This window comes from Branchiostoma belcheri, unplaced genomic scaffold (genome assembly GCF_001625305.1).
Source record: "Branchiostoma belcheri isolate BF01 breed outbred unplaced genomic scaffold, Haploidv18h27 scaffold3, whole genome shotgun sequence".
NCBI classification, from domain to species: Eukaryota; Metazoa; Chordata; class Leptocardii; order Amphioxiformes; family Branchiostomatidae; genus Branchiostoma; species Branchiostoma belcheri.
Genome location: NW_017803909.1, coordinates 6,052,846 through 6,065,041, shown reverse-complemented (window position 1 = coordinate 6,065,041; position 12,196 = coordinate 6,052,846). Strand labels below are relative to the sequence as shown.

At 40.1% G+C, this 12,196-nt stretch overlaps 1 protein-coding gene across 1 annotated transcript in view; it reads right to left on the bottom strand.

Moving 5' to 3' along the window:
• The window catches only part of LOC109473572 (proteasome subunit alpha type-7), a 7,451-nt gene extending 4,034 nt beyond the window's left edge, over positions 1-3,417 (bottom strand). Inside the window, exon 1 of the mRNA XM_019773473.1 lies at positions 3,245-3,417. Within this exon, the coding sequence (XP_019629032.1) occupies positions 3,245-3,346 (102 nt within the window). The 5' untranslated portion in view covers positions 3,347-3,417. The remainder of the gene's footprint in view (positions 1-3,244) is intronic.
• Positions 3,418-12,196: the final 8,779 nt, after the last annotated feature.

Here is a 12,196-nt window from a genome sequence, read left to right as displayed (position 1 = left end):
GTTACAAAATATTTTTCGTTCAAAAATATTTTTCCTTAAGAAATATTTTTCGTGAAAAAATATTTTTCATCAGGAAATATTTTTCGTGAGAAAATTTTTTTGTTAGAAAATATTTTTCGTTAAAAAATATTGTTCCTTAAGAAATATTTTTCGTTAAAAAATATTTTTCGGGCAATAATATTTTTCGTAAGAAATGTTTTTCGTTATTTTTTGTTAATTTAGTCTGTGAGAGGGAACGCGCGTATGTCCCTTATATTGTCTTCCTGCATCTCTGATTGGTCCGTACTTGTAACTCTTCTATTATGTTTGTGCTTCTACACCCATTTAATTTTTTTTGATTTCTAATCTCTTTTAGCAAAAAAAAATCACCTACATGCTGGAACCGATGCAAGACGAGATTAACATCCTTCAGACTAACATCAATACTAACTGCAACTCAAGAGATGGTAACGACTGTGATGACCTCATCGCCGAAGTACAGCGTCTTCGAGATGAAAATTCTTCACTGCTTAAGATAATCGAGGAGCTAACAACTCAACAGAATGCTAGCAATTCAAAACAACTAAACACCACCAACCCACCTGCACAACAGAACCAGCACCACTTACAACAGTTTTTTAACTTAGTTCCTGTCATATAGTAACCTGTCTTAAAGTAACCCAGGGTTATTTTTTGAACTTAGTTCCTGTTATATAGTAACCTGTCTTAAAAGTAACCCAGAATTATGTAATTTAACAAAATAAAGACATTATAAAACGTGTGTATTATTTGTCTCGTAGACCATAAGACCCTTTATGCTCTGGGCAGACCTGTTAAACGGGCTGACAGATATAATTGGACTAAAAAGATACAAAAGCAAGGCAAGACTTATTACAATTCTTTTAAAACAGCCAAAACGCTTGCACAAACTATACATCTACCAGAAAAAGGCATTTAAAATAACAAAACAAGTATTCACATTTCTTAAACACAGGAAAAGACTTTAGTATTCATATTTCTTAAACACAGGAAAAGACTTTAGTAAAATTTCTTTTCAAACAACTAAAAATTGCTCAAACTATACTTAAATAAGAAAAACGTATTTAGAGCAACAATAGGTCACAAATTATAGTGTAGGCAAGTAAAATAGCCCATCTACATGTATGCCCATAAAATAACAAAACAAGTATTCACATTTCTTAAACACAGGAAAAGACTTTAGTATTCATATTTCTTAAACACAGGAAAAGACTTTAGTAAAATTTCTTTTTAAACAACTAAAAATTTAAAATAGCCCATCTACATGTATGCCCAGTAAAACACATATCTTTTTAGCTCAGTGTTTCCGCCAGACTGCAGCTGAGAGGCCGTCCAGTTGGGAAGGGCCGGGTCGCGAAAATTAATTAACTTTTAATAGGGAACACGTCGCGAAAATTAACTGAGGGGGCGGGGCATTTGTTTACACTTGTTTACAAGTTGAAACTGTCCACAAGCATTCCACATTTTTTTGTATTGACATAAAAACACTGTTACAGATGGAAAACGTATCGTCAGGAAATTATACTGTTGCAAAACTCTGCTGCAAAACTCCAAACATCGGCATAATTACAAATTATAACCTCCGGTAGCGCCCGCGCTAGCCGGATTTTTAATAGTGAAGAGCCTTGCTTCGTTCGTACTCGTACTTCTTCCGTACATTTTCGCTACGAATTACTAGTTGATATCAAGCCAAAAATACATCAAAACATGTCAAGAAACGTCATCTTATCTCTCATACACGAGACAAATTTTGAAAAATAATTGGCTGTATCGTAGCTTTCATTGTTGTTTCATTCAACAAAAATGCTCCTTGATTGTAAAATGATCACTCATCTGTTGTCTCCAGTACAGTGTCAAATGGTAGCGTGATCGTAGCGTGCGAAAAATCGGCGTTAAAAGTCAGAAAATCGCCGGAAAAATAAATTTGCAGCGCACATTCTCAACCTCGCCGGAGAAGGAAATACGCGCCATTTTGTCATTAAATATGTAAGTAGCAGCGTGAACTCTACGCTCTGATTGGTTGACCTCATATGACCCGCGCTCTGATTGGATAGAGCCATCTTTGCCGGCATAGCTGCAGAATTTGTTTGTTGGCGAAGAGAGTTACACTACGCTACTTTCTACGGTGTTTCTACCGCTAATTAGTAACATTCAATTAAAGAAATTCATTATGAAGAATTTTTGGGAAAATGTATGCATCCATATGCCGATTTGTGGTGCCTTTCGCGTATTCAAGCAAGCCGGAAGTGTTAGCGAACCGCGGCGTGGATAGCGAACTGCGGCGTGGATTTTCATGCAACCCGCCCGCTACAAGACCATCAAAAACGTAACTCCCAAAAGAGAATTTTAACATCCGGAAATAATTCTGTTCGAGGAAAAATGTTTGTGGATACATTTTACCGGATGGAGACTTGAAAGACGGGTTTTAATGAGATTAACGTATGCGAAAGGCGCCGACATCAATTGTTCGTCAGCATGATAACAATAGCAAAACAAACAACGTGTGTCTTTCTTGCCTTGGACGGCGTCCTCGTCTACAGCAACAAAACAAAGACTGTCAATTTCTCTGATTTTTCCGAGTCTCGAAATTTTTTAAGAGGACGGCCTCTGTCCGAGTTCAGGCCGTCCAAAACGACACCAGGCCGTCATATGACGGGTGGACGGCCCTCTGGCGGAAACACTGTTTTAGCTCAAATAGCCTGTGAAAACAAAGCAACTACTTGCCAAAAACCAATTCCCTAGGGAATGCATTCGTTTAATTCGTGGAATTCCTAGAATATTTTCGTCCCGATCGCAGTACTATACTATCGGCTCCGCCCCTGAGGCGTCGCCAAAAAAATAACTTTAGGAGTCATAACCACTGACAGGGAAATGACCAGACTAACATGGGGGGGAAAAGGCATGGGGGGGAAACGACCTGCTACCATTATGATGCTACGATATGAAAAAAAATCGTTCATGGCTGCACCAAGGCGAAGCAATCAAATTATCAGAATATGGGTCTGACAGCTCAAATAAAGCAATACCCTGAGGTTGAATAAATGTTCATGAATATAACTTCAGAGTTGAACTTGTTTCAGCTAAAAGAACTGGAGAAAAGTGACAGAACTGTTTTGAAGATGGGGAGGGGGGCAGTATTCATGACAGAGCAAAATGAGTCCATCACAGAAAGGCCCAACTTCCAACCTTGACTTTGCAGGAATTTAACCCTGCACGTGACACCTACCGCCGTGGAGCCCTTCTTCACGGCCTCCTGTGCATATTCCACCTGGAATAAGTGTCCGTCCGGTGAGAAGACGGTGATGGCGCGGTCGTATCGGCTCGACATCTCTCCCACGTTTTCTTTTCTCTGTACCCACAAAATCTAAAATGTCCGCCTGTGAGTTCACTGCGCATGAGCGAACTGAAAAGCTTGATGGGAATCTGGACGATACCAACTACTCACCCTGGATAGGTGAAAAGGTAGATATAGTACAGCTGTTTTCCTTATTACAAAATAAATCAAAACCTATAATGGTTTTTATATACATATATATACACTAGTCTTTTAATATGTACTAATTTCTTTATCATATTATAATTTGAAGCGAAATCTATAAACATTTAAATCTAACGTCCCCCCCCATGAAATCGTACCTGATGATTTGTACCGTTCTATGTGCTGAGGGAGGTATCGCAGGTCGTTTTTTAGGGCGGTCAGCCACGGTGAAGAGCCACACTGCCATTGGTCAGCTATATAGAATGGTTCAGTGCGGTGTAGAATGGTGCCATTCTATTGGTTGACATAATATTGAACGACGGAAACACTGTAGTTTCACCCGTAGGTGACCTCGGCGATTTGTGCTGTCGGTTTTCCGGCTTTTAAGCCAGCGATACCTCGAAAGACCAGCGATACATCCTTGTACAAGTAATATATGTACGGATGTTAGGTCTGGGGACAAGGTAAGACACTGTACAGGTTCGGCTCTTAGGCTGTTAGGTGTAGGGACAAGGAAAGAGCAGAGTAAAGTTGTCCAAGCCGGGTAGGAGCTCTGCTCTAGTTTCGGCCGCTCTTCATGCTTCAGTTGACTGTACAGGAAATGTATGCACGCACGTCTCTTAGGTCTACGAACCCGGTAAAGCACCGTACAGGTAATATATGCACGCCTCTTAGGTCTAGGGACCAGGTAAGGCACCGTACAGGTAATATATGCACGTCTCTTAGGTCTGCGGGCCAGGTAAGGCACTGTACAGGTAATATATGCATCTAGGAACCAGGTAAGGTACCGTACAGGTAATATATGCATATAGGGACCAGGTAAGGCACCGTACAGGTAATATATGCACGTCTCTTAGGTCTGCGGGCCAGGTAAGGCGCTGTACAGGTAATATATGCACATCTCTTAGGTCTGCGGGCCAGGTAAGGCACCGTACAGGTAATATATGCACGTCTCTTAGGTCTGCGGGCCAGGTAAGGCACCGTACAGGTAATACATGCACGTCTCTTAGGTCTAGGGACCAGGTAAGGCACCATACAGGTAATACATGCACGTCTCTTAGGTCTGCGGGCCAGGTAAGGCACCATACAGGTAATATGTGCGTCTAGGAACCAGGTAAGGTACCGTACAGGTAATATATGCACATCGCTTAGGTCTAGGGACCAGGTAAGGTACCGTACAGGTAATATATGCACGTCTCTTAGGTCTAGGGACCAGGTAAGGCACCGTACAGGTAATATATGCACGTCTCTTAGGTCTAGGGACCAGGTAAGGCACCGTACAGGTAATATATGCACGTCTCTTAGGTCTAGGGACCAGGTAAGGCACCGTACAGGTAATATATGCACGTCTCTTAGGGACCAGGTAAGGCACCGTACAGGTATTATATGCATCTAGGAACCAGGTAAGGTACCGTACAGGTAATATATGCACGTCTCTTAGGTCTAGGGACCAGGTAAGGCACCGTACAGGTAATATATGCACATCTCTTAGGTCTAGGGACCAGGTAAGGCACCGTACAGGTAATATATGCACGTCTCTTAGGTCTAGGGACCAGATAAGGCACCGTACAGGTAATCTGAGCATCTAGGAACCAGGTAAGGTACCGTACAGGTAATATATGCACGCCTATTAGGTCTAGGAACCAGGTAAGGCACCGTACAGGTAATATATACATAGCTCTTACGTCTAGGGACCAGGTAAGGCACCGTACAGGTAATCTGAGCGTTTAGGAACCAGGTAAGGTACCGTACAGGTAATATATGCACGCCTATTAGGTCTAGGAACCAGGTAAGGCACTGTACAGGTTATATGTACATAGCTCTTACGTCTAGGGACCAGGTAAGGCACCATTTAGGTGATATTTGTGTAGTCTTTTTATGTAGACACCATACAGGTGATATTTGTTTGGTCATTTTATATGAGGAGGAGGTTAGACACCATAACATTAGGTAGTAATTTATGTGGCCCTGTTATGTTATGTAGCAACTAGGTAAGTCACTGCACTTACCTAGTAAGTAATATTTGTGTTACTCTTAGTCTTTGGGACCTTTGATTATTTGGTGTTTGGACATTTTCATATATGTATGTTGATGGCTTACAACATTTTCTTTTTTTTTTCAGCATATTGCTTGTTGAATATCTTAAATGCCAGAGAAGATTGGATACCCCATTTAGGTGTGATGAGGTATCCAAGGAGACGAAGAAGAAGAGAAGCTGACTAGAATGGTTCGAAGTATGGCTTTAGCAGGGTTGGGCTTAATTCATAACAACAACATAATTGCCGAACTTAAGTTATATTAGATAAAGTTCATACCGGTACTTACATGTGTAATAGTCAGTTTCTGAAACATTTATAGAATATACTAGTAGTGACTAGTATTTAGATTACATTCTGCTGTTTTGAATTTAATTCTGTAAGACTAGTACAGAACATGTACATTCTTCGCTCAATACAGTTATTAAAGTCAAACTACACCTATTTTCACTCTGTTTTTCAATTGTCTTCCTTGTATATTGCCTTTGAAGTCAGGATAAAGATACGCAAATGCACAAAATCAAAGCTGTCACATTTACTCAAATATTATTAGCTGTATACGGCCACTGGGATTTCTTAATATGCCTCTTGCTATGACTGACAAAAAACCCTTGAGCTGATGAATAAGCATGACTACATGATTGGTTGAGCATGATTACATGCTAGAAGTATGTGACTTATTAAGTGTAATTATTTCCCAAAGACGACATTTGGAGTAAGACAAAACTTGATAAGTTGACGTGATGATTGATAAAAAAACTTGTACTACTTACTTGTAGGTCTCCTCAACTTAGAGAGTGGCCTGCATCAATGTCAGGACTAATTAAACGATTATATTTGGACAACAGTTGTCTATTTGCTCAATGTGGGTGCCAAGCCAATCACAGAAATGTGGATTTTTCATGAAATGAGTCCTAGTAGGATAATGGTTTAAAACAATCTTAAGATTGTTACAAAGAATCTGAAGATTGTTACAAATCAATCTCAGAGTCAGAACAATCTGAAGATTCTTTGAAAACATCTGAAGATTCTATGAAACCATCTGAAGATTTTATGAAACAATCTGAAGATTCTTTGAAACAATCTGAAGATTCTTTGAAACAATCTGAAGATTCTTTGAAAACATCTGAAGATTCTATGAAACCATCTGAAGATTTTATGAAACAATCTGAAGATTCTTTGAAACAATCTGAAGATTCTTTGAAACAATCTGAAGATTCTTTGAAAACATCTGAAGATTCTATGAAACCATCTGAAGATTTTATGAAACAATCTGAAGATTCTTTGAAACAATCTGAAGATTCTTTGAAACAATCTGAAGATTCTTTGAAACAATCTGAAGATTTTTCTAAAAATCTGAAAACAATCTTCAGATTTTCCAGAAAATCTTCAGATTTTCTAGAAAAAACTGTGACGCCTCCCGCTGGGGTCATTATGATCCGTTGGGTGGCAAGAAACTTTGTCACAAAATATCAACTTTGTAAGTATAAGCTGTGAAGGGCTACAAACATTTGTCCAAAGTGCAATATTTTGTCCAAAATTAATCTGTCGGGTGTTAAAAGAAAAATTTGAGTGCAACCCCCATAAAGGAAGTGGTCATGCCACTGCAAGGTTCTTGACAGATGTATTTAAAAGTTATGTCAATTTCATATTGTTAACCACTAAGTCTATCTCATTTTCTAGAAAGGAAAACGCAATTTTGCGTGATGCGGTAAAATTGACATAGAATTGTCCATGCCATGGGAAACAGCCGTTTGAAGGCGACCTCGCTTCGCGCGAGGTTGAAATGTGTCGGTTCCCGTATCTCGTCTAATACTGGACGGATTTTTCTCAAATTCGGCTGGTATGTTTATAAAAGCTCACAAAGTTACTGTATGAATTCCCATACTGATGTCGTAATTAGTCATTGAGTTATTCACAAAATTCAGATTTGCGTAATCAAGGCATAGATCTCACAACTTTTCAAAATAAAAGTTTACATTCCTCCGAAACGAATTAATGCAACAATTGAAAAACGATGTGGTGATACCACTGAAAGGTCCTTGCCAGACCTATGTAGAAGATTGTGTCTATTTCACAATGCAAATCTCTAACTCTACTTTATTATTACAATATCGTACATATCCAGTAGGACTTTTGGGCATGGCCGAAAAATGAGGACAAATGAATTGCTTGTAGCTTTGCGAGAATTCAAGACAGAGCAAATCTGTTTACAGCAGAGATAGACCAGTATTTTAGGATACTTATGTCCAAATTTCATTCAAAAATATCATTTTTTTCTCGGTCTAGAAAGGAAAACGCAATTTTGCGTGATGCCGTCAAAATCGACCTAAAATTGTCTATTGTCTATGCGAAACTTAGCCGTTTGAAGGCGACCTCGCTTCGCGCGAGCTGAAAACGCGTCAGTTTCTGTATCTCGCCTGAAACTGATTGGATTTCTTTCAAATTCGGCTGTTATGTTCATGCCAGCTTAAGAAGTTACTGTATAAGTTCCCATGCTGATGTCGTAATTAGTCATTGAGTTATTTACAATTGAAATGTCTTCATGAAATCATAGATCTCTCACAACTTTTCAAAATAAAAGTTCACGTTCCTCCGAAACGAATAAGAGTAACCGCTGAAAAAGGACGTGGTGATATCACTGAAAGGTCCTCAATAGGCGTATATAAAAGATTATGTCTATTTCATAATGTAAATCCCTAACTCTACCTTATCATTGCAATACCGCACATTAAAGGGGAATTTGGGGGGCATGGCCGAAAATAAAGAAAGATGAATTGCCTGTAGCTTTACGAAAATTCAAGATAGAGCAAATATGTTCACAGCAGAGATAGATACGTATGTCAGGATACTGTTGTCCAAGTTTCATCCAAAAATATCATTTTTTTCTCGGTCTAGAAAGGAAAACGCAATTTTGCGTGATGCCGTCAAAATCGACTTAGACTTGTCTATGCGAAACACAGCCGTTTGAAGGCGACCTCGCTTTGCGCGAGCTGAAAACGTGTCAGTTTCTGTATCTCGCCTAATACTGATTGGATTTCTTTCAAATTCGGCTGGTATATTCATGACAGCTTACGAAGTTACTGTATGAGTTCCCATGCGGATGTCATAATTAGTCATTGAGTTATTTACAATTGAAATGTCTTCATGAAATCATAGATCTCTCACAACTTTTCAAAATAAAAGTTCACGTTCCTCCGAAATGAATAAGTGCAACCACTGAAAAAGGACGTGGTGATATCACTGAAAGGTCCTCAATAGGCGTATATAAAAGATTATGTCTATTTCATAATGTAAATCCCTAACTCTACCTTATCATTGCAATACCGCACATTAAAGGGGATTTTGGGGGGCATGGCCGAAAATAAAGAAAGATGAATTGCCTGTAGCTTTACGAAAATTCAAGATAGAGCAAATATGTTCACAGCAGAGATAGATACGTATGTCAGGATACTGTTGTCCAAGTTTCATCCAAAAATATTAATTCCTTCTCGGTCTAGAAAGGAAAACGCAATTTTGCGTGATGCGGTCAAAATCGACTTAGAATTGTCTATGCGAAACGTAGCCGTTTGAAGGCGACCTCGCTTGGCGCGAGCTGAAAACGTGTCGGTTTCCATTACTCGTCTAAAACTGGACGGATTTTTTTCAAATTCGGCCGGTATGTTCATGACAGCCTACGAAGTTACTGTATGAGTTCCCATGCGGATGTCATAATTAGTCATCGAGTTATGTTCAATTGAAATTTCTTCATGAAAGCATAGATCTCTCGGCACAACTTTTCAAAATAAAAGTTTACATTCCTCCAAAACCATTAGGTGTAACCAATGAAAAAGGAAGTGGCAATACCACTGAAAGGTCATCAACAGACATATATAGAAGATTATGTCTATTTCATAATTTAAATCCCTAACTCTACATGTATCTTAGTATTGCGATGCCGCACATTAAAAGGGAACTTTTGGGCATGGCCGAAAATGAAGCCAAACGAATGGCCTGTTTCTGCAAAAAGGAATGAAAGAAGAGCACATCTGTTAACAACGCACGCAGATATATCAGTATGTCAGGATACTAATGTTCAGAATTCATCCTAAAGTATCACTTTCTTCTCGGTCTAAAAAGTTCGCAACTTCATGTGATGCGGTAAAAATCGACCTAGATTTGTCTATGCGAAACATAGCCATTTAAAGGCGACCTCGCTTGGCGCGAGCTGAATGTAACGTGTCGGTTTCCGAATATCTCGCCTACAATTTCTTTGAAATTCGGCTGGTATATTCATGGAAGCTTATAAAGTGATTGGATGAATTCCCTGTCTGATGCCCTAATTGGTTATTGAGTTATTTCCTGTTGACATTTGCATCATTAAAGCAAAGATTTATCTAAACTACTACGGCCCACGGAAAGATTGAGTGCTACCATTGAAAGGGGTTTCAAGGCTGTCATTTTCTGAAGTTTTCATCATGTTAATCCCTTAATCCTACAAAAACCTTTCATTATACAGTCCTTTTTGTCTTTACACAGTCACTCCTATCAAGTACTGACAATAAAAGTCTAGTGAAACAAGGGTGAAAAGGTGTATTGCATCTTTAATAATGATTGAATACTGTGAAACAAATACACAATGTATCATCAATATACAGGGAATGTCTACAGGCACTACAAGTTATGAATCTAGTTTCTATAAGTTAGTATAACATGTTATGCTTTCAACGGTTTTAGAAAATATTCTTACACATGCCACTCAGACAAATAGAAAACAAACATACAAACGATCAAACACAGAATTGTTGTACAGTTCAGCACTACAATCCACCTCTAGTTATTCTACTTTTTGGAGAAAGAACCTGACAGAATCAAGATAACATAAGTCAGGGTTCAGCATTCATGTTCTTGTTATCAACTAAAGCAGGCACTTCCAACAATTCGAGTTTGTGATGCATTAATCAGTTTCTCCTTTCTGGCAAATGCCCTGAAAAAATATTACAGGTGACAGATCAGGTCAAAAATCAAAATATGAAAAATACAAATGACCGAAAAAATATAAATTGTATGATGTTACCACACAAATATTTCCTCTACGGAGCCTTACCTGGTCCCCAGGTAAAAGAAACATGCCCATATCACCTGTACGGAGCCTTACCTGGTCCACAGGTAAAAGGGCCATGCCCATATCACCTGTACGGAGCCTTACGTGGTCCACAGGTAAAAGGGCCATGACCATATCACCTGTACGGAGCCTTACCTGGTCCACAGGTAAAAGGGCCATGCCAATATCACCTGTACGGAGCCTTACGTGGTCCCCAGATAAAAGAACCATGCCAATATCACCTGTACTGAGCCTTACCTGGTCCACAGGTAAAAGAACCATGCCCATATCACCTATACGGAGCCTTACCTGGTCCACAGATAAAGGGCCATGCCCATATCAACTGTACGGAGCCTTACCTGGTCCACAGATAAAGGGCCATGCCCATATTACCTGTACGGAGCCTTACCTGGTCCCCAGGTAAAAGAACCATGCCAATATCACCTGTACGGAGCCTTACCTGGTCCACAGGTAAAAGGGCCATGCCAATATCACCTGTACTGAGCCTTACCTGGTCCCCAGGTAAAAGAACCATGCCAATATCACCTGTACGGAGCCTTACCTGGTCCACAGGTAAAAGGGCCATGCCCATATCACCTGTACGGAGCCTTACCTGGTCCCCAGGTAAAAGAACCATGCCAATATCACCTGTACGGAGCCTTACCTGGTCCACAGGTAAAAGAACCATGCCCATCTCTCCTGTACGGAGCCTTACCTGGTCCCCAGGTAAAAGAACCATGCCCATATCACCTGTACGGAGCCTTACCTGGTCCACAGGTAAAAGAACCATGCCCATATCACCTGTACGGAGCCTTACCTGGTCCCCAGGTAAAAGAACCATGCCCATATCACCTGTACGGAGCCTTACGTGGTCCACAGGTAAAAGAACCATGCCTATATCACCTGTACGGAGCCTTACCTGGTCCACAGATAAAAGAACCATGCCAATATCACCTGTATGGAGCCTTACCTGGTCCCCAGGTAAAAGAACCATGCCAATATCACCTGTACGGAGCCTTACCTGGTCCACAGGTAAAAGAACCATGCCAATATCACCTGTACGGAGCCGTACATTTACGTGGAGTACAGACTCGGGTGCGGCAAACCATGGAGATCTATGGGCAAACTAATAACTGCACAATGCAAAATTCAGTACGTCGTAGAAGGTTAAATCAAGGACATTATACTGTCCTTGGTTAAATATACAAGATTTTAAATCTCCTTGAATATAATACTAGTATACTTTTAGCCATATAACGTGATGTTTTGGCGGTAGTTCCCCAGAGCTAAAATCCACTCAAATCTGTGCGGTGCCTTTCCTGGTCCCCAGAGCTTATAGCCACAGAAATGCAGTAAATATAGTTGTAAAAGCTGACGTTTTTGCACCTAAAATCGAGGCAAAGACGTCGGTAGCCCTCCCCACACCAGCGAAACCGCTATTGCAGGCGAAACTATTGCACCCCGTTACTGTTTTTGATCGACCAATGGGATTGTGTCGATTATATAGCATTGACCAATAGGAGTGTGGCTCTTCCATCGTGGCTGACCGAACTGCGGAGCTGACTGCAATACCTCGCTGAG